The sequence below is a fragment of the Urocitellus parryii genome, chromosome 7 (genome assembly GCF_045843805.1).
Source record: "Urocitellus parryii isolate mUroPar1 chromosome 7, mUroPar1.hap1, whole genome shotgun sequence".
In the NCBI taxonomy this organism is placed as follows: domain Eukaryota; kingdom Metazoa; phylum Chordata; class Mammalia; order Rodentia; family Sciuridae; genus Urocitellus; species Urocitellus parryii.
In genome coordinates this window covers 23727534-23751753 of record NC_135537.1, presented here as the reverse complement: position 1 = coordinate 23751753, position 24220 = coordinate 23727534, and the positions used below count along the sequence as shown (strand labels likewise).

At 35.5% G+C, this 24220-nt stretch overlaps 1 protein-coding gene across 2 annotated transcripts in view; it reads right to left on the bottom strand.

Moving 5' to 3' along the window:
* Positions 1-859: 859 nt before the first annotated feature.
* The window catches only part of Trps1 (transcriptional repressor GATA binding 1), a 240671-nt gene continuing 217310 nt past the window's right edge, over positions 860-24220 (bottom strand). For both annotated transcript variants that reach the window (XM_026393883.2, XM_026393882.2), the window contains exons 5-6: positions 10535-10657; positions 860-7436 (exon numbers count right to left, since the gene is read on the bottom strand). In XM_026393883.2, the coding sequence (XP_026249668.1) occupies positions 6375-7436; positions 10535-10657 (1185 nt within the window). In that variant the 3' untranslated portion in view covers positions 860-6374. The remainder of the gene's footprint in view (positions 7437-10534; positions 10658-24220) is intronic.

The following is a 24220-nucleotide window of genomic DNA, read 5'->3' as shown; positions in this document are numbered from 1 at the left end:
TTTTCTAAAGAGCAAAGCCTTTGGCTGTAAAAAAAAAAAAAAAAAAAAAAAAGCCCCTCGAAGAGTCTCTACTTTGTTATTTTCAAAACATGAGATGAGGGGAAAAAAAGAGGGAGAAAAATAAGAGAGCTTGTTCATTAATTTGGGTTTATCATTACAAGAGATGAAGACCAGGCAAGAAGATAGACACTGATTACCTTGGAACTTTCAAAACATCACCTAAAGCAAATGATTATCAACACACTGTGTGTCCTGTCCTTCTGTCTTTCCTTCTGATTAAAAGCATGTGAGTCTTCCCATGTCCTTCCTTATCTAGATTTCATCTGCTTCTTTGCTCTTTCAAAATCATTGTTCAGGAGACCTGCTCTGATTAATTCCATCTTAAGCAAACAGAATATTTAATATGGTAATGTAGACTTTTCGAGGTAATTTATCAGAATCTTCACATCATATTCATGTGGGTATAGTGAACTGAATCACAGCTAAACTTCATAAGTGGCTTTTACATACTATAACACAATCATTACCCAATACTCAACACTCAATACTTGATACTCAATGAATGTTTTTGAAATAAACACAATTTTATTGTTAATCTTTCTAATGGAGCTAGTATAATTTTTGTACACAATAAGGGATTGATTATGGTTAAAGAAAGATAAAAAAGAAAAAAAAGTAAAGCAAAAACAAAACAAGTTGAGAGAATCCAGGCTTTATCGGTCCTAGCAATATTTTAAATAATGGTGAATTTTCACCATTTCAATTTATCAGAGCCTGTCTGAATGTTACAATGGTCTGTATTTCCTATTGCTACATGGATGAATAATATAAATCCATATAAACCATACCAACGCCGTTATGTATAACTGGTGGTAAAACTTTATTATTCAAGTTTAGATGTAACAGACATCTTTGCTGCCTGAAGATTGTTTGCATAAGAAATACACCAAGAACATGTTTGTGAGTAGAAATGAACATGCACTATGAAAACAAAATAAAATAAAACGAAAAATTCCATGTGTTGTAAGAACAGAACTATTATAGCCAACATTCTAATATTCAAATCAGGACTACAAATTGAATTCTTTTTCTTAGCAACATGAAATCATTCCATATGAAAGACATTTTCTGCTGGTGAATATTGCTGAAAGTTAATTTTACATTGGCATTTTGAGATGTTTCCCACCCGTCCCTCCCCCCAGATTATCCATATTGTCATCAAATAGCAGACCCTAAGAAATTTGGCATTTGTTACTGTGATATTTGCCTTGTTGGTAGCCATTAAGAAACTATGGTTTTATCAGCCTCATAATAGTTTTGCCTCTTCCTAGTCAACACTATAGGCTGTCTAGTTATGATATTTACAGCTCATCTTTAACAAAAATGACCCCAACCTTTCCTGGCCCTTGGGAACTGAGAGCTTAAGGTACCCCCTTGGCCAAATAATACTACTTGACACTCCTGTGGTGCCTTTCAACCAAGGGTCTCAAAGTGCTTTACAAACAAGTACTACATTACCATTATTATTATTATTAATATTAATATTATTATTCATATACTTTTCCATTTTATAGCTGAGGAACCTGAGGCACAAAAAGAAAAAGTGATTTGTTGCAGTTCATGTGTTGAACAAATAATCAGGGGTAAAACCAGGATCCAGTTTGGGGACTTATGGGTCCTGAAGGACCATTTTCTCTGAAGAAGATTAAACATTATTTCCATGATAAGTTACTCTTGCTTTCTTCTGGTGTAGGACGGAGTAACCAGCTCTACCTTGCCTTTCAAGAGAAAAACACATGAGCATACATTATCCAGTTTCCATGTGTGGATTACTGTTGAATTTCACATTTTCTTCATCCCTGACTTGACACACTTCTGCCCTAGCATCTTCCAGAGGTTCTGATTACTGCAAATAACTGGAGAGGCTTTCTAAACAATTGCACCATTATCAGTCACAGATGACCAAAAGGAAGTGCTTTGAAAAGTAGCCAAGCCTCTGTCCTTGGCCAAGTCTTTCTTTGGGAAAATAACACTGCCCTTCACAATTCTGATGCGTGGCTTTCCATCTTCTTTCCATCTATGGTTAGTTGCTTGCCGACAGAATCCACCTAACAGGACCTACCTTTAGTTAGTGTATTTAGTTTCATATTCAGGTTGCATTTCAATTCCTCAGTTTCCCCCTGTGTCTAGCAGTCAGCAAGCTCTCACCTACTTGCTCACCAAAGAGGCCTGGAGTCTTTTTGCCATGATCCTCAACCCAAAAACAGAGCCATGAACTCAGCTAAACTTTAGGCAAAAGGCTGGCGTACCACACAAAGGCAGCACCACCAGCTTCCTTATTTGGTGTTCCCACCATTGGACAGCAGATATTCCTCCTCTAGAAAGCCATTAATGTTCATTAACTAAACAGGCAGGCAATTCAAAGGTCTCAAGACAGGTCACTTGATGATGTTTTGCAGCCACACAGCAGGAGGCTAATAATTGTTTTAATAGCAGTACTGATATTTTTCAGTTTATTAAGAAAAACATATTTCCTCAGGCATTTTAAAATATATATACATTTAATATTTTTGGAGCTGCATTTGCATTGGATCATAATAGATTATGTGCACATGTGCAATCAATCATAAACAAAATGTGCTACCACAGGCTTCAACAAAGAGCTCTTAGAGATAATCACTTTTTTTTCTTCTTCTCATTAATATTACCTTAGAAAAGAATCCCCATGCTTGTTTTCTAAAATCTACCTTTACTAAAAGAGAACAGTTTAGAACAGAACATCACTACTTTAAAAATGGATTTTTTTTTAAAAAAAAAGAACATCTCAATATGTCATGTAGAGATAACTGGGCACACTCTTAGCCTTTTGAACCCCAGAGAACGTGCTGGCCTTGAGAGCTCCATCCCTTTCTCTACTTAAGTGTCCTGTAGTGTCTCTCTTAATCCACAATCTTCCGAGGTGGGCTGGCTCTCCAGAAGGATTTTCTATCCCAAACAGCCTTGTGTGTAGAGGGGGACAATAATGAGGGAAAGAGAGAAAACAGGAAGAGAGAAAAGGCAAGAGCTGGTCCTGGCCTTAACTTTGTTCTACAGCTCAGTTTAGAATATAGATAAGACAATCGGAAAGGACCTACAGGTGGTAAATTGCATACAGCTTTAGGGGGCTTATAGTTTTCATCACAGGGAAAGCCTTTCCAAGAGGAAAAATCCCTAAATGATTTTGAAAGTCCTTAAAAAAAAAGTTTCAGTACCTAAATAGCTCATTGAAAATCATTCACCATTTATGACAAAATTATTCAGAAATATTAAAAAAAAATTTTTATAATATATTTTGAGAGATGGAACAAAGGCTTTAAGTCCAACAAATAAAGGAGTCTTCTTTTAGTGTTATGATAAACTTTTGTTGTTTGTTTTCCAAAACCTGACCTCTTCTCCACCAAAATATGTATAAAAATGAAAGCAAAAGTGAAAATAAAATAATTAATAATAAAAGAGTATGGAATAAGATCTATCACGTCAATGCTATCCAAGAGTATTCTACTGAAAGGAGACTGACCATAAATATTCCAAGAACAGTGATATGTATTTTCCAATGCTAGTCATTGCTACTATGTCTGTCTGAGGAAAGAAAGAAAAAAAAAACAACTGAATGAAAAACAAAGGCTTATTACGTGCCAACAATAAACAACCTATTTGTGTCTGATACACTGGAGGAATTGCTTAGGGAGTTTTTATATTTGTCCAAAAAAAATAATACCTATAACATTGTCCAAGTTAACCAAACTTCTGGTATTTTACTAATTTGAGCAGTCAACGTATAATGTCACTCGAGGATTGCTACAGTGCATTTTAATATTCTTATTACCAAGAAAATGAAATATTGTTGTTTGGGAAATCTCTCTTTTTCAGATCTTTGACACCTCGCAGATCTGCCTGCATATTTTTGAGATTTTTTTTTCATCAAATGTCCTAAGAAAGATAAATTATGTCAAGTCATTTGAATGTCAAAGCTCCTCATTCCACCTCTTTATTTCAGTTTATGTGAATATTAGAGCTAGGGACAGGTGAGATCAGAATAGGGCCCTTTAACAATGAAACTGAAGCAAAGGACTTAGTCCTGATTTCTCTCGCTTTTTTTTTTCTTTTTCTTTCTTTTTCTTTTTTTTTTAACAGGAAAACAAAAATGCAAGAATGGAAATGACAACACAACATTAGAAAGATACTTTTAGCTTCATTCACTACAACAGTCACGAACTGGTTGAACTCTACCTGCCATCCAACTTTAAGAAACGAAGACCCGGCACTGTGAGGAGGAAACAAACCCAAACAAAACAAAACAATACAAAGCAACTGCGAGTTAATGTAAAAATGGAGTGCAAATGCGACTACAGAATGCAATAAACACACCAGTGCTGCAGATTCAGCAACACTTATCAAAATAATTTCTGAAATGTTTCATCTGAAACATAGACAAAGCAATAAAAAGAGGATATATGTTTATCATCTTAAGCATAACAATGTGAGTTAAGAGCTTAAAAAGTAAAAAAAAAAAAAAAAAGTACTTGGAATGAATAGTGCTACCCTTTTTTTCCTAAGTAGGCATAAAAATATTTTCATTTCCTTCTTGTTTCCATACCATTATATCAAGAACTTTCATTTGTTTTATGTTACCGTTTACAACTTTAATGCACACACACACACACAAAAAGATATCTACTGCAATAGAAATAGTTGCTTATTACCTTGTTTGCTACATTTGCAAATGTAAACAGCTAGGCAGAGCCAGAACTGACTCTAATGCATGATGGAATATCTTTGTTGCATACGTACACTGTAGAAAATAATTATTCAATATGTCAGGCACCATTATTTGAAATGTAATACATTAATATTTACTAGAAAAATAAGTTTTTTTTTTCCTATTTGTTCTCCCAACTTCTTTAATGAAATAAGTTAATCTGACAGTGCATCCAGTAGCTTGTAATATCTTCTACATCTCCGTGGCAAAAAATAAACTACTGGTTGGGACAATATAATGCAAATTATTAAAGTCAGTCCTTGTACATACATCCTTGTAGCAAGCATTGAGGCTCGACTAACAGCACCTTTAACCAATTATTTAATGTTCAGTTATTTAGCCCTATTTCCCTGAGCAGTTATGCTGAGGAGCTTCCCTTCATGGATAGTTTTTACAAAGCCTTAAGTATTAAAAGTACTATGAAGACATACTTCTAAGAATTCTATTTAATGCTACTTAACTAAACCTGTATAAATCTAATGAAGGGTAATGACTGGTACATATACCAACTGTCAGTCTGTGGTAACGTAACCTTAGACGCTGCCTGACCACAAAGTTTGGAAATTCTATTTAACCAAAAGAAAATAAATAAATACAGCAGGTTACCTTGTGGAAAAATACCATGTGTTCTAAGCAAATTAAACTCATGGTCTGACATTTGTATCCATCTATTGATTTGAGGGGAGTCCTTAGTTATAATGTGCCAAGTGAGATTAGTGATCAACAGGAGGCTTAAAAAAAAATCCAAACTGGTTCATCATAAACAAGAAAGAAATATCTGAAATAAAATTACTACATAAGCACTGAGGACACTGTTTTTTGAAATGGATATATATTTGGACAAAATGAACCTAAACTGCAAACAAAAGTTCTACTGAGTATTTGAACATCTAAAGGACAAAAAATATCAAAAGAGGGTGTGCATGTGTATGTACAGGCAGGGCTGGCCCAAAACATCGTGCCACCATCTGTCGCCTTTCTTGCTGCTCTCTCACCAAGCCTAACCACAGTTCTCATTTCTAGGTCCAAATCTGCAACATGGTCAATGAGGGGAGACTGATTTGAGAGGGCGTCCTTTTCCTTCTACTGCCCTGGAGATTCAAATTCTCCTCATCTGCCTAGGATTTCACAATACTTTTAAATTTAGGGAACAGTTTCTGGGTTTTTGAACAAACGGGCCAATGGCCAGCCCAATACTGCTTTAGTATCATAATATGTAAACCCATTCAAATTCTAGACCGTTTTTAATCCCTTCACAAACATAATAAATATAGTCTGGTGGGACGTTGTATGGATCGGTTCACCAGTACACATCAGTCAAGGTGGTTTTGACTTACTAGGTTTTAAAAGTGATTGCTTACCATCTTCCATTCTTTCTCACTAACCATTTGTCTCACTTTTAAATCTTGGTAACCTACTCATCAAAAGAAAGAATAATGAAAGAAGGGAATTTCATGTTGGATAAGGCAGGCTCTATGAAGTATTATTTTTTAATAGGTCTTCATAAGACATTACAAGCTATTGAATTCCCATCAAGAAAACCTATTTCTATTTAATTGTGCTAAGTGCTAAGGTTTTACTCTTTAGGTTTTCCATTTTTTTCCATTTGTGCATTGTTTCTATGCAGGCCCCTCTGGATATGTGTTGTGAAGTCATATTTGTCCGTGCAAAGATGCTGGCATATGCTGCACTGGAAAGGTCCACTGTCACCATGGCAACTCATATGCAAAGCATACATCACTTCATCCAGAAAGACAATGCCACAGTGCACACATTTTGTTGAAAGTTCATCTTGAGTACTTCTGTCAACTTTCTCTGTTTTTACTACATTCAAGGGACCTTCGTTTTTTACATTTGGTGGTGCCTTTGTTTTCTCCTTGGAGGCACCATTTGCAGTTGGCCCAGGTCTGGAATGCTTGATCGCCAAATCTAGAGGAATGTCATTGTCTGATCCAACAGCTGAAAAATGAGGAGGCAGATTGAAGGTGGGATAAGGCACATAGTTTTGGCAAGGATTTGGTAGGCCAGGCACATGACTCAAGTAGTGCGGATTCCCAGGAACAGAGAGCTTGTATTTACTCCAGAACCGCAGCCAATCAGCTTCACTCTGGAAGTCATTATGTACAAAGGGAAGTCCAAAAAGTGGGTACTGGTACTTTTCAATGGGGCTGCCTGGTGGTGAGTAATTTGGGTGTTTTGCAGGTCTCATGTACTTTTCTATGGGACTGCCTCTCTCAGAACTTCCTTTCCCTTCAGATACAGATGAACTATTTCCTGGTTCTCCAGTACTTTCCTGAGGACTTTTTATCTGAATGTGCAAAGGTTGCATCCTTTTGTGAATATCCAGAGTTTGGCTGACCAGGACTGGCTGCTGAGCAGAATGGCTTTTAGTCAATGAACCCTGGGCTTCGTATTTACTTAGGCTGGGGAGTGGAATTTCTCTCTGGTGACTTTCAGTTAAATGATCCTCTGACCTCCTCTCTAATGGGCTTCCATTGACCTGCTCCTCACTGCTACCTCTCTGCTGTTTGTTGAGCTGCTCAGCCTGAAGTGCCTCTGGGTTAAGGCGTTTTCTTGTTCTTCTCCTAATAATCTGCTCACCGTTGTTTTGTTTAATGATGTTTAAAGGCCTGGGAGTCTGCAGAGAACACACAAAATACATAAAAGGAAAACATTAAAAAAATACATTCAAATGCACTCGAAATTCCTCACAAATAAAAACCATGCTTAAGTTCAAAGCAAGGATAGGCTTTATGCTACAGATTTACTAAATCTCCTCCTTTTGCCCTAAGCAGGATCAGAGGAAGTAAATAAAGTACACTATTTTAGCTAATTAAATCATGTCCATCTTTACAAGGGGGACTGAAAATTTTAACCTACTTAAAAGCAGCTTTTTCAAGCTTAACAGATTTGGGGGTTGCATCATTCAGTAATAAAACTATGTACAAACTTATTTGATGAAATATGATTTTTTAAAAAAATCTTAAAATTTTTGCATTGTGTGCTACGATGTTGACAAAGTAACATGGGAGATAGGTATTGATGACTGCAGTGGGAAAATTAGGCACTGCTACGGGCTATGTTGTGTCCTGGCAAAAATTTGTATCCTGGAGCACTAATCTTCAATGTCTAGAGATTGGGTATTTAAGAGAGAATTATGGCTGAATAAGGTCATCAAGGTAGGGCCCCAATCCAACAGAACTGTGACCTCAGAAGAGGAAAAGAGAGATCCCTCTACACTGCAAAAAGGCGCCTATCTAAGTCAGGAGGAGAGCCCTCCCCAGGATCCAACCATGCTGGCACCTTGGATTCCAGTCTCCAGAGAAGTGAGAAGGTACATTTCTGTTGGTTTAAGCCACCCAGTCTGTGTTGTTTTGCTAAGCCAGTTTACCCTAATAGATGTATCTTTCTAAAGAACTGCAAACACGAATACAAAATATTCATTTCACAGCAAAAGTAATCAAAGACAAACTGACAGAATTGTAACAAAAGGTTTCAGGTAATTGAAGCTGTATGAGAGTAATCTTTCCCCCTTCTTACTTTTATTTCTCTTACTTTAATATCTATATATTCACTATGGAAAGTTTTACTTGTTAACAGTAAAGTAAAAAAAAAAAAAAAGGTAAAGCATTAGTTTTGTGTTGAAAAAAATCTAAATTCATTTGTAGCCTTGGTTGGAGTATCCAATCTGTCATTCTACTCTACTTAAAATGAATGCTGACTTTCATTCAGCTTAAGTATTTTATTCAGCTTAGACATTACATGATTAGTATTTATGTACATGCTCAACAGGTGTTTATATTACATGACAAAAATCCATGGATAATACTATAATAAAAACTTTACCTGCACTAAGAGCTCTAACTTTGATTTGTAAAATCAAGTTTAATAAATTAATGCATTTTTCAGCTATAAATTTAGGAGGATATTCAAGTGGTGTTAACAAATGATTAAAAAAAATGAAAACAGGAAATAATGTCTACAAAAAGATGAATATAAGTAATATATAATCTGTGAATTCTTCCTAAAAAGGATGTACCTTAATGCCAGGGAGTGTTATTACATATTAAACAAAATATAACTATAAATCTTTTTTGGAATATTTGTTATGATAAGGTGTTCCAGAGGAAAGATAACACACTTGTTATTAACAATTCAATTGCTAGTTTCAGGATGAAAATGCACATAGCTTAGATATGCCATGTGCATAAATTTTGTTCATAAAGTTCAGGTTTATAAAGGGCTCAAGATATTATAAAAATATGCAGTTTAATCTCTATATAATAAAGAGATCTAAAGTTTACAATTTCATTCCTTTTGAAAACTTTCAAAATTTTAATGGCAATTTTGTGTGAGCAGTAACCTTTATATCTTTCATTTTATGGTTCATTAAAAAAACTCAAAACTGAAAACATCTTGCCTCTGGAGAGACAAATATTAAAATAATTTTTTGAAAACAGTTTAGTTTATAGCGCAGTGGTTAAATTATCGTAACTTGGCAGAACAGTAATTTAATTAATTCTTAGCCTATAATTGGCCGAAGTTCAATTAAAATCATTAACATCAGGACTCATTAAATGGAAGCTTACTGCCCTGTTAAAACGGTGAAATGTTTAAATGGTTAAAAAAAAAAAAGTAAGGTGGTATGTGGTGGTGTGTGTGTGGGGTGGAGGAATCTTTGTACTAGCTACATGCTGACAACTAAGGTTTTTGCAGTTTACTACCAATTAGTATTGTTGGCAGCATGCACTTTTTTCAAGGGTGCTTCCAATGGTCCATTTATGAGGATGTTTTGTCTAAAACTGTATTCCTTGTAGCTGTATTCTACTCACCGGCTTGTGCTAACAGCTATGGTAAAATGCCAAGCAAAATGGAAAAGGCACAGGGAAATAGATTTCTGTTTAATAAAAGGGGTATTCCTACTTTGAAGTCAGTTCGTGTCAGCAGATAAACTTTCTAAACTATAAAAATATCCTTCAGGAAGTCAAATGCATATACAGATGAGGGATTTGCGAGTTTAAATCATATTACAGAATTCTAACTAAAATCTGGGAAAAATTAATTCAAAGAACCTCTGTGAGCCAGAGGTATCTGGAGATTTTAAAACCCAAAGCACCTTTGTACCTTACAATACTTGTACCCTGATGTATCTGCTAATCAGAACCTCAGCTACCTCACCCAATACCCTGGAAGCCCAGACAAAAAGGCGTTCTCTGGTTCTATTTCACAATTGTGCTTCTAAAAGTACCTGACCTCCAGCTTCCAAGCAGCCAAGGTGACACTGGAGAATTACGAAGGCAAACTGGGAAATAAGCATATGTCCCCTGTCCTCTGTTTTATAGTCAACACTGAAGAGTGTATTTATTTATTTATTTATTTATTTATTTAACTTTTTGTATATTTTTGAAACTGTTAAGGTTTCTCCTTTCTACCTAACTAATCCCACTAAATTCTGATAACCGTTAGTTTGTCTATCTCTTATGTGAAGTTCCCAGAAATCAATCATCTTCCTCTTTATATCAAAAGAAGCATAATGCATTACTAATGATCTCAAACGTATCTCCCCATCACATCTAAGCCCTTTTTGCCATAAATCACATGTGCACTCAAAGTGACTGCATTAAACAGCCCTGCAGGGGCAGGCTGCACAAGCCAGGGAATGGGACTTACCACACCACCAACCAGGCCAGTTCTGCTTTATAAAGCTTTTCCTGAAACAGTGAGACAAATTCTTACCGAGTGAAGCTTCTGGTAGAGGCCACACGCGTTGCACACATATCCGCCATTTGCATTCTTTCGCCAGAGAGAGGTCTTTGTGGTCAGGCAATTGGCACAAAAAACACCCGAGCCTCTACGCCTCTGAAATGGGGGTAGAAAACCAAGGTCAGAGGTGAGTCACATGATCAGTGGAGTTAGACCAAATCAACCCAGGAGTTTTGTCTTCAGACTTGCAACAATGACAGTATAAAACCACAGTGCCCATAATGAGGTCAGGTTCAATTGTGTTTAATAGGCACCACTGATTTTCATTATAATTAACCCTACAGTGATGGATGAGGTGTGTGGAACACCAAAGGCTTTCACAGAAACAGCTTTAACTTTTTGAACTTTGGGTTTTGTGCCTTTAATGATGACGCCTAAATGCCGAACCCTGAAATATACCTTTTAAAAGTGTCAAAACAAAAGCCATAAAGACAGAACATGGCAATATGGTTAATATGTTTTGGAACAAGCTACCTGAGCTTGAAAATACAGTCAAACTTGGAATAAATGCAGCATGAAAACCATTGAAAATTAAACCAATTTGTGTCTTTTTGCATGTCATTGGTATAACGTAAGTATTAAGAGAATATAAGACACTCAGTTCTGGTCTTTCCTTTTGCAATTGTAAAATCTGAAAGAGAAACATGCTCTATTCCCCAAAGCTGGGTGGACCAGGAGGGACTTCTGCCAACAAGAAGTACAGTATTACTAATGAGAGCCCTTATGAGGTGCCTGCTTAAGCTAGACAGTGTTGTCCCTTCAATGGCTATTTATTTATTTTATTTGACTCAGACTTGGAAATCACAAGCATTTCCGAATACAAACTGATTTTAGTGGCTTGAATTCTGTAATCACCAGATTCAAAAATAATCTAAGAATATTTAAAAGTAGATAATTAGTATTGCCGGTTACATTCTTGCTATCAAGTAATGATTCCATTAAACTTCTCATTTAAACAAAAGTCAGGCTGTGTTTGTCGGCACAAATACGAACCGGCAGGAAATGGAATTCTCTTGCTGCAAAAAAGCCAGCCTGAATTGTGGCTCAGCTCTCCTTTCTCTAGGAAGCAAAGCCTTTAATGATAAAATATGCATGTTAGATAAGGAGTGGAAAAAGTCTTGCTGGGACCTAATTTTATTATAAATTAAATATTACAAACGCTATAAGTCAAAAATTCAGGGATTCATAAAATTTAGGCAATTTATTTAACTCGAGTCCATACTGTAGAAGAGTGGAGCGCCTGCCAAGAAAATACAATGGTTATAATTGTACTCTGATACATTTCAAATGGAAAGCTTTCTGCAGACATAATTTTGGCTTCAAGACTGGAACACTTTCTTGGCATTGAAAGGGCATTTGATTCATCGGGTGTTTCACAATGTATCACTAAAAAGACCTGGTGAGCAGCCAGTTCCCTATAGGGTAATTTTTCCATCCAGATGCAAGTGCTATCAGAGGCCCTTGTCAGCTAAACTAATTATGATCTTGCAATTGCTGATGCCTGCTCACTCTAACATTCGACATCCTCCATTAATCATCAATACAAGGAAAATGAATGAAACGTAAAGAAATGAGGGCTGGTAAGCTGCACAGCTATAAAAATCTGAAATGAGAGCAATAACTTAACAAGATTGGGGGAATGTTTTTAGTGAGCACAAAGTCAGGCTAACAATTGCCCTTTTAAACCAAGAACATGGTTTCATTAGTGTAGCAGGTTGTGCCACTTTAGGTGATGTAATAAAAACTTGATTTTCACAAAGATAATCTCCAGTTCTCCTTTTCCTACTGCCCAACACCCCCCATTCCAAGTCAAAACCAAGAAAACACCACAAGTTTCTAAATCTCATCAACAGCAATATCGAACATTGAGCGTCAGAGGTCCACAGATTTCCAGTGGGAATTGTTGCAAAAGTAGAGGCTACAGCCTCCCGAAAACCAATGAGCCATTAGAGGTCCTGTTATCAAACATTCTGGGGCCCCCTTTACCCAAAGTAAGCTGGGGAGCCTAGTTAGGTTATAATTGTGAAACTTTCCTGGGGCTATCCTGTCATTTTCTTAGATCTATGTAACATATTTGGCAAATCGAGATCAACTTGATCCACATAAAGGCAATGTAAATGTCCATTTGGAAACTAACCCACATATATGGCTGAGGCTCAAACCTGAATGTGGAACCATTCACTGCAGCATGCTCTCCTTTCCTTATGCCCTGGTTGCTTGACACAGCATGCCAAAGTGGGTGTAATCCTGATTTCAGTGAGCATTTCAACCCTTGCACAATTTGGTGCTTAATTCTCTTGCAAAGAAAGTGCCCTTCATTAGTTAGAGGGAAAATCCTGAAATTACAGTACTGGTTTCCACAGGCATATCTTGCTGAAAGCAGTCCAATAAAGGTTGTTGTACTTTAGGTAAACCATATCTTATTTCCAGTATAGTAGGGGTGCGCTGAAGTCACTCAGAATCAGGATATCTTTGACATTAATAATCAGGCTTAGGAGTCAGACTACTTCTATTCAAAATCTGTCTCTGACATTTTCTATGTGCAACTTTGGGCAAAATTATTTAACCTCTCAGTGCTGAAATCACCACCATCTTTGCAGTATAAACAGCTCAGAGTATTACATAGATTAACAGATGCAATTAAAACAGTTCCAGGGATGTAGTAAATACCCAGCGAGTTAGCTATTTGTCAAGGGGATTCAACTGTGACTTCTTTTATATGACAAACACACTCTGTTAGTTTTGTTTTTCTCCTCATTTTTTGACATTTGGGACAAACTAAACAATTAGATATTGTCAAATGTATTTCATTTGTGCCTATCTTCTCAAATATGAGAATGGAAAGTTGAGTCAGAGTGAAATATCTAGGTGTTCACACCTCAAATTCAATGGGAGACTGCTTGCATGGGGGTGGAGAGTGGGAGGTAGGTGAGAAATATTTCACACACAAAATGTAACCTCCCATGTCAACAAATTTAGCACTTTGGTAAGTCTTGGACCATATTTTTGGTGCACTGAAGTTTCTGGAAGCAGCAGAAAAGTGGGGGATGTGGACAGTGTCCTTGGCTGCATGACCACAGAAGCACATCTCTCTCAACCACAGCACAGGTGACAGGCCTGACTTGGTTGCACCATGCACAGTGTTAGCTGCCTAGACACAGGAACCTCCCTGAAGTTATGCACATCTTGAGCCCAAGCAAGGGCAAAGTGGCAGTTGGCTGCCAAAGGAAGCCTCCCTACCCCACTTAAAAAGCAAACAAACAAACAAACAAACAGCTTTGACTTAAAGAAAAAGCAAACCACTAAAGACCATATTCATTCAGTATATCCGGCATAGCAGAGTTTTAAAATATTTTATTATTTTTCTGTATGCCTAGCTTTTTAAGTACAGAAATCATGTTTCCCAGTAGTCATCAAAAATTCTAAGTAATTAACACCCAGAACAGTGCTCTGTCTCAAGAGGATAAATATTACAAAGTTGAAAGTAATACTGTTTATCATTACTTCTATCATTAGTATTTACGCCTATCTTTTGGGGAAAGAGAAGTTTTGTTTTTTGTTTTGTTAACAAATCCTGACTAAATGTCTTCCACTCAGGTTGACAAAGTTTACCAGGAATTGGGCAGAGACAGTCGATGATGTTGTGACAAACAAAAATCAAGAAAATGCATTGTCCAATCCTATATTATAAGCTTACTTTTTTTTTTTTTTTTTTTTTTTTTTAGAAACAGCTTATGCTAGGTTCTTGCTAGGTATCAGAATTCCTAGGTCAGGCAGGACAAATTTCCAGTGATATTTTATATCCATGTTATAATCATACATGCCTGATGGCTCTAAATGTGCATGTGTATATTTAACAAGTTCCTCTTTTTCTACAACCTCTTTGTAAGAGATAGTAATAATTTGTACCTCTGTGACCTTGTGCAGGAGAGTGGAGAATTATGAGTCCTATGGCTATAGGCAGCACTGGCGAGAAAGGAAAGAAATAAGTAGCTAATGGGTAACACCAATTGGTGTTCCTGAGGAATGTACTTAGCACAACTCTCCTCTCAGACTGAAAGAAAGCCACATGCAGCAGTTGCATTCTCTGCCCCTGACCTCTAAGCAACACTTTCTACTTCTATGTGGGTTCAACAAAGAGATGCCAGTTGCATAGAAACACATGCCCCAAAGCCCAAACCTACAGCTGTAAATTTCTACAGAAAAGCAAAAACAAAAACTCAATTCAAGGAAATAATTATTTTTAAATTTAACCTTAAATATCAGTAGTTTGATCAGTAATGTTTAGGTTGAATTTATGTGTTGCCTCCCTACTATTTTTGTGGATTGGTAATTTCCTCTATGACAAAGAAGGGTAATGGTAGGACCCATTAGTAAGGAGTTTCTAGCCAGTGATTGGCCTAGCAGGTACTTTTCAATAATCACTAAGAAGACTTGAGATCACATGTTTCTTTTCTGTATTTCAAATGTATTATAACCACAAAATTTTTACAAAAACAATGTAGGTGATGAATTGGACAATCATACATACCAGAGTTTGAAATAGAAAATGATGAATGTAACTTTTAATATAGGTACACTTTAAATCCAAACTAATTTTTTCCCCTGAAGCATATCAAGAAATATAAAGGACTAAATAACTATTTAAAATAAAGCAAGGTAGGTGAGGCTGAGGTATGAGAATTGCAAATTCAAGGCCAGCCTACGCAACTTAGCAAGACCCTCTCTCAACATAGAAATCTTCTTTAAAAAGGTTAGGGATGTAGTTCAGTGGTAGACTGCTTGCCTAGCATCTGTGAGGTCCTGGGTTTGGTTCCTAGGCCTACTAAATAAAGGAATAAATAAATAAATAAATAAATGAGAAGTAAGACAAAGAGAAACAAAATAGTCTTTTAATAGCAAACCACTGTATGGATATAATTATAGCAGTTTTATTTCTCCAAAGTACCCAAGTTTTGCTTTTAGGAGACTTAATTCCTCCTTTAGTTTTATATCATTCTGAATTGAATCTTGGCACATGTGTTGGTAAGTACAGATATGAGGGAAAGAAAAAATGATAAAAAAAAGTTTTACATTGATTCAGCTGTTTTTATGGCTTATTTTATTATTTGAAGATCAGCCAAAAGCAAAAATTTTAAGGTTTTCAAATTTCATTATTAACAAAGAACTGATTTCATCTGATTAATAAATAGCAAATTTGATTGAATTATTTATTCAAGTGGCTTAACATTTAGAGACATGGATATTCATTTCTAAGATATTATAAGTCTCCATTGGTGAAGGAATTTGTGCAAAAATGATCTTTTATAATAGTTTTCTATGAATAAAAACCATACTGAGACCATGTAATTACATAATAAGCCTTGATAGGCAGAGTATTTACTCACATTTTTTATGGTTTTATATCTTTGCCATTTTAAATCGAATCAATCTGAAATTTGATATATGTGCTGTTAGTCTGGATGTACCTCAAATATTTTTAACTCTTTAAATATTTTCTGTGTTTATTTGATTATATCTAGAATTCTTTGCAAATTTCATTTTAGGGAAATGCACAGATGGCTACGATAGAACCTTCTGGTACAATTTTGCAGTAATAAAATTTTGGTGGTAAATTTAATTCAATTCAGTTCTGGGAATAGTTACTGAGTGTCCACCATGTGCCTGGTACTGTGCTGGAAGTAGGGGTCATAGCAGTGTACAGAGTTTTCCATGGTCTGAAATCTTGCAGAGTGCCCAGTGGAATCTAAAAACATCAAATGATACAAACTGAGATTGTTTATGAACATTGATCGTTTAAGGCATGTAAATTACATGGAAATTCTGCTGAAGAAACCAAAGTATTCACCGTGAACAAATCTCATTAAAGGGCTGAAAGTTATCTTACTAGCAGTTGATTCACTCTCTATGCTCCTTTATAAAAAAGTATAATCATCTAGTCCTTTCAGAAACAAATTAACATTTGTTTACTGTCCCATTAGTAATAATGTCCTATCAACATCATTGCCCTACTAACTATTAGCAAGAGAGCTGACATGAGTTAAATAATGTGTTTTCGACTGTCAGCTATATAATACACAGCCAATAGCTGTTGAATAAATGATGAATATTAAGTTAGTCCTTATTACTATTACTTCACCATGATGAGACACAGAAGGCCACATCCTTTACCTGCTTTTCCCCACAGGCTATATTGACTATCTAGGATGCTACAGAATACATAGAATGCGGCAACTAGAATGACTTAAAATTAGATGATGGCTTGCAGTGAACAGCTTTAGATTAACAGGCAGAATTTTACCAGAAGCACAGGCTGATCATTAGTTTAGCAAGAGCAAAGAGAAGAACTCTGCCAACAGAAAGCAATAGTTACCAATATCTCCGCTGACTTTTGTTCCAAATAAAATTGTGAAGAATCAGTTGAAATGAGCTGTACAACAAGTCTATGCCTGCTTTAAAACAACCCTCTTTGCCCTCAGATTTCTTGCCAGGAAACAGAAGGGACTCCATACGGTTCAGCCAAAACCTCATCTTATAATCACCTATCTCAGAGCTTGGAAATAAAACCTGTTTACCTGGCTTATTTAACTCACTTCCTCAACACATCAGCAATGAGAATGGAGACCAGTGTCAACTCAACTAACATCTCTGGCTAGGAGTGATGGAACAACTCCTGCTCCAGGACATGAGGCAATATATACCCTAGCAATCCTACATTGGGCCCAGGTACGAATGTGCCTCAGCCTCATCCCACTGACACCTCGCCACGCAGAGAGTTGCCCAATGTATCAGGCAATGCTCGGGTGCAAAACACATTAACTGCATCTCTTCTGATATGCAACTGGTGACTCCTGAAGTGAGAGAGCAGAAAAACAAAATTCCCCAATGCATAGCCCACAATTTAGATTATTCATACAGATTCTTCAAATCTGATGACTCAGGAAATTAGCCACACAGATATAAAACCTCTCACACAGGTCTGAGGTCTCCCTTCTTTGACTCACCCTCTATTTTGTAAAGGAGCAAATCAAACATCCAATGTCATACACAAATTGCATAACAGAATCAGATCTGGAAAAAGCCAGATCTTCAGAGTTCTAACCCATGCCATTTCTGGAATAATGTGCTGCCTTTACAGCAAGTACGCATTTGGACAGCTAAAAATATGGTTGAAAATTTATGTCTGCACTGTCTTTTTTCATTCCACGTGAAAGTCATTATTGTCAAAAGAACTACTCAAGTCTCTCACTGCTTCTATTTCTGCCACCATGTATCTGTTTTCACCTTTCCTTCAGCTACAACAATGGCTGGAAAGTTGTTCCACAGGGACATTTTCTTCTATGCCAGTGCCAAAATCTGACACTGGACAGGGGAAAAAATGTAATAGAAGGATTTTTGGAGGCACTATTAGGCAATTTTAGCACCTCTTAAGCAAATTTTGGCTTGAAGTTTTGAAAAATTCTTTTAACAAATCTACTGCATATTTCATTTATACAATACATTTAACAAACACATTTATTATGGGAATATTTCACATTATGAAAAATAAAAATCTCAGTGATAGACATATCCTAGAAAAAGCCTAGAGTCCAAAGTTCTCAGTTTCTAAGCATTTAATCAGAGAAACAAATGGTTATTTTATGAACTATATAGAGTTGCTTTTATAATAGTTAAAGATGATCATGATTTTTTTGAAAGAAACAAATAATTTAAAACATTGTTTTTGTTAGTTCACAAATAACAACTGGCCCATAAAGTGTTACTGTCCTCAGTGCAGTTATGTACATCTCAATGTTTCCTTAATATTTCCAAATAGTATTGGGAGTCATGAATTCATTTGGAAGAGTCTCCTGGATCCCAAGTTTAAAAGATCCTGATGTATACTATCCAGGTTTAGATTTAAAGCAAATAATTAGGTATTCTTATTTTTCTTTTATTGATGAGATAAAAGACTGAAAGTAGTTTTTTTGATTTATCTAGCATCAAAATATATATCTGGAACCTGATTTACACACTAAGCAATGAACACATGCATCAAACAGTACATGATACCTCATTAATATGTAAAAGTTTTTAGTTTTATATATCTGTTAAGAAGAGAGTTTTTAAAAACTCAAACAAGCAAACAACAACAACAACAACAACAAAACCCATTCAGTTCTCTAAGATCACATTCCACAAAGCATTTCTGAACCAATCATCTGGTCCAATTCTCTTATTTGACTTTTCATCTCTTCTTTAATAATTACCATTGAAAATTTAATATATGCCAGATAATGTAATGTACAGGCTTAGTCTAATTATCTGATGTCCTCAAAACCATCCTAAGAGGCAAGTATTATTATTTTTATTCCTTCCACTAAGGACTAGAAAACTGAGGCTTAGTAACATTTCCAACTGCCAAATAATAGAGCTAAGATGCAAACCCAGGCCTCCTTCACTTCAGAGCCACAGTTCTTTGCCATGTTTTAGGTCTTATCACTCAGGAGGAGACTGGGGAATTTTTATCAAAAATATTTCACCATAGCCTGGCTTTGAAGAACTCTTATCTCTTCAAGTCACCCTATAACAGCTGATTGAAATTATGCAAGTTTTAAGGTAACAGAAAGAAATGACTCATCCTTGATCAGATATGGTAACAAGCTCCTCTGAGAGTGACAGACACAGTCATAGCTAGAGGAACAGAGCATTTGGCTGATGGAGAGCAGAGGTGGGGAATGGGGGTAGGCGGTGTGCAGCTCCTGTGTTTTGATCCTGCTGTGTAAAAGAAAAGGGAGGGGAGCAGGGAGAGAGGGAGGGGAGCAGGGAGAGAGGGAGGGGAGCAGGGAGAGAGGGAGGGAAAGAAAGAAAGAAGGGGGGGGAGGAAGGTAGGTCTGTGCTACTTTTACAAAGCAGAAGTTGGTGACACCACTTAGATCCCCTTGGAGTGCCTGTCACATGGGAAGGCCACTGTCAACTATGATCTCTGCTCTTGCAGCAACTTGGCTAGAGATGGGCAGGATAATGGTGCTGGGGTTTTGGTGTGTTCTGTAAACACAAGTGTTCATGTAACAATTCATGACACGGATTTTATATATCCCCAGGCAGAGACCTTCTGCAACGTTTGGTATCATCATTACTTGGATCAAATACTGCCAATTATAAAAGATAAGGTTTATTTTTACCAAATTTCTCAAGATTCAGGTAGTATAACAAGCTATTTCCCCTTAAACACTCCCCATTGTATACATGAGTTTATGTTCCTTATGTGCCTGTGGTGTTCATGTTTCTATTTTTTCTTGGGTGAGACACAGCAAAGACAAAAATATTCTTAATTCTTAAGCACTTCTTAACAGGATCTTAAATCTAGAGGACATGGCACAGGTTGGATGTAAAAACAGTATTTTGTCTTCTCAGCCAAAAAAAACCCCCAAAACGGGTAACTACTGATTGTTTCCATCAAAACAAGAAAAACTTATGGGAATACAAGGTTAAAAACAGAGAGATTCAAAACACTAAAAGTGATAGTAAAAACCTTCAAATGTGCCAACAAAGAGACTTGACACCAAATACAGTTTAATTGGGACAAAAAATTTGATGGACTATTCTATTAATAGTGCTTATACCATTTCATTATCTATAACTTTTAAATATACAAGTGGGTTAATAAACTATGGAAGTGAACCTGATTTCATTTAGTTTTTGAATCTATAAATTATTTTAACATGTTATCACATTTAATTTAATTTTGTATTTCCTTAAATTGCATAAAATTGCTAGGTATTTAAAGACACTCTTCCAAGGCACTGAAATGAGTGCCCAGTGGTTGTGTTGTGTTGTTCAAATGGAAGATTGTCTTTAATAAGAGGTCTGTAAAAAATGGAACATGAGCAGATAATTTTATTATACAGGTACTGTGCAGACAGGGAAATCGAAGCTGATTTTTAAAGTTTTAATAACACGATTTTTAAAAGACTACTTGGAATTTCCTTAACAATAATGATGTAATTTTGTAATAACTGAAATCTTTCATGGGAAAACTGCTTCTTCAATAACTCACCCAGTCAATTACAAAGGAAAGTCCTGTAATAGGCTATTCCCCCCGTCAAATAGCTCACGTACACGACTTCCTTTTCAATTACCAACTTGTCTGCAGTACCATCTGTAAAAACGAACACATACCTTATGCTGCCAGTTTCTGCTTTTGCACGTCCATTAGTGGGACTGGCTGCAGCTGCTCAAGAAGAAAGCAAGGATTGTCTTTGTTTTGAGATATATTTTCCCTTCAATGCCTCCATGTTAGCTCAAGGTAGCACACTGTCTTGGATAGAGAACTGCACTCAATAGGCTCCCTTGCACCCGGATCTTTGTGATCTGGAGTTTGTTAATCACACTAGATCACATACCAAAGCAAGAACTACCTCATCGCATCCAGCACTCTCAAGACTTCCCCCTCAGTCATCCGTACCAAAAGGAACAGTTAAAAATCATCCCGTGCTTTGACATTTTGTACATCCAGCAGAGTATCAGGAAGCCAACACTAAGACCTGGCAGCAGGAATGGAGACACAAAACTCTAGCTGCGTGAGATTTTATTTCAAGAGAGGGACTCTGAAAGTAGAACACAGCAACTTTTCAAAAACTTTATTTCCCCCGCCTCAGGTTTATATTCTTTGACTGTTGGCATTATGTTTTTCTCCCTAGATGAACATTATTAATCTGTTCACAGTCTCTGCCAAAGTTGTAAATAAATTATTGCAAGAAATTACCCACGATTAAGTTTTCAAAGTGACCTACCCTAAAGAAACAGCGCTCCTCCCTATTGTGAAGTAATGGGAATTAAACAAAAGAAAAAAAATTACCAAACTCTTAAAAAAATAATATTTGAAAAGAAGATGAACAGAGAAGCTGAAATTTAAAACACATGAAAGGAATAATAATTTAAAAAACTAGAAATTGCTCAGTTATGATTTACCCTATGTTATTCCATGTTCCTAATATATATCAAAACTATTCTTCATCAGAAGAGGTACTTTGCTTGTTAGTGTGGAAGCTTAGTTTCTGGAACATCAGAATGTCAATTTTGCCTCAGCTTTTCATATATCAAATTGTCTCAAATCACCAAATAGATCTACTTTCTTAATATTTAGGTATAGAAGAAAGAGAGTGCTGCATTCCAATTACTTTACTTGCAAGTTTCATTCCCAGGTGACTGGGAGACTCTGAAGGAAGGATCTATTTTAATCTTTGTACTATCTGTGCATTGAACATGGTACGCATTTAATTTAACAACAACTTAATTGAATTGAATTCTATCAGAAGAGATACTGATGATTTCAATAAACAGTCATTCCTTTATAATATGTGTATGTACATGTGGGCACATGTAAACGTGCCGTGAAAAAAGATTAAGGGTAGCTTTATTCATGCAATATAAATGGCTGTAATCGTTACAGAAACTTTCTGTACAACTGAAAACAGTTTCACTTTTGTGAGATGCAAAAGAAAATAAATTCAGGACCATATTCAGCCTGTGTATTCTATTAGAAGAGAAAGGTATGAGCCATGTTTCCTGAAGCTTCTGAACAATTTGCAAAAATTGCATATGTTGGTGTGTGCATTTGGCTGTATGTATATGTGTTACATGGTTATAACATACAGACCCTCCTATAATGAATCCACTGAAACACTTTCAAGCACACTGTAGTGAGATGCCACAAGCTACTTTAATTTTCATTAAAATAATATCACATTTTTAAAGTGAAGCTAAATTATCCATGATGGTCTTAAGAAATTCCATAAATTTCCTGAAGTTGAGAATAGATATAATTAACCTACAAAATATTTAATAATTAATAACATAATTTGTATAAGTCTGAAAACAGTAATGGACTACCCAGAAGTGTGTCTTCTATGTCAGGTTAATGGTGATTTACTTTAACAGGCACAAAATTAGACAATGATAACTTGAAATTCATGTTTATTGTCAATTTATTTTTATTATTACGTTCCAGTTCTTAATTCACATTCATAATTATCATAAACATAACATGTATGACAGAAAAATGAATGCCATGCTTGATATGTATTAATGAGCACTACATTCCTTTTCACTCTTAATTTAGGAGGATTTTAAATATTTCAAGAGATATTAAATAGTTGAATAAGCTTTTGAACAAAGCTTAATCTCCATAAGCACATGTTGACACCCTATATTATGCAAAACCTTACATAAAGGGACTCAAAATTCATTCATATTTATTTTCATGACATAAAAAAGTATGAACAGTGACCTAAGACTTCCTTATATAATTGACTATTTTATAAATGTTTAATATATTGGTTACATATTTCAAAATATATAAAAACTGCTTTCTTTTTGTCTCCCCTTCTCTCTTTTTAGAAGGAGTTCCAAAAGATCTTGAAGGAACTCAATGTATAAGTCCATCTTTGTTGATTTATTCACTTTCATAAGATTGGTGAGTCTATCAAAGATACAAATTTCTCACCCAAAAATGAAGTCAAAATTTAGGCAAAGAATGAGTGCCTTTGGGAATTTTCTGAAACATAATGGAATGCTTTGTAGATCATATCCCCTCATGCATATAATATTACTCATTTCTAGTTGCAGATAGTTTTCTACTTTCATACAATGTAGACACACAGGTTGCATAGCAATGAATATTTAATTAATAGATTACATATAAAAGTTGATTCATTTATACTTCTATAAGTCCAGACTTAGACAACTTTGCACAAGAATTAATTTTGGGGGCTAGTTTAAAATTCATACTCACAAATTTTGTTCCACTTGAAATCTGATAGTTTCTTTTTTGCTCCCCCTCACAACTTAATATAGAAGCATACAACATACACTTCAAATATGTATATGTATATACACACAAATTTGCTTTTAAAAAAATGTGAGTTCAATTTAATATACTTAAAAATCTGGGGTTGATGGTTTTATATTTTAAAATATCAACTTAAAAATCCTGAAGTTATGCTTCTTTCCTATTATATCTTAGAAGACAAAATATCCCTAAGATAAAAAAATGATTTAAAAAATGTAGCAGAAGAATTAATGAATCAATGAAATTTAAGAAAACAGCAGGAAGCATTTCATAAAGAATTTTGTAAGGTTAAAATTTTTTGAAGATAGGACATGCTCAAAAAAGTGGTGTATTCTGTGAAGAGAAAGTTAAATGGCATTCTTTTCTACATATCATTTAAGATTTTAGTTAATTAAATTGCATATATACACACACAGGTACAGAAAGTATATACAGGAGACTTTAATTATAAGGTAGCATACACACTTACTTAATGTGCTCATGTATATACTTCTTGGGCAAAATAAAAAAGTGAAAATAGCTGTTTTCCTCTAAATCCATCTAAAAGAAGGCAGATATTAAAAAATAAAAAGACAAAATTGAATGGTACCAGACTAAAATTCAAAGTAACTCACATTAAAAAACAACACCAACAGGCAGAGGAAAGAAAAGTCATAATTTTTAAAGAAGAAGAAAATCACCATTAGCAGAGGTTTAGCTAATTAGCCCACCTAATGCAGGGCTTTTATGTATGTAGGTTTACAAATTTCAGAAAATGACCAAATTATTCCACTTATATCATTAACTTGACCCCTTCCAGAATTTGACCTTCTAATAGATTTGTTTTA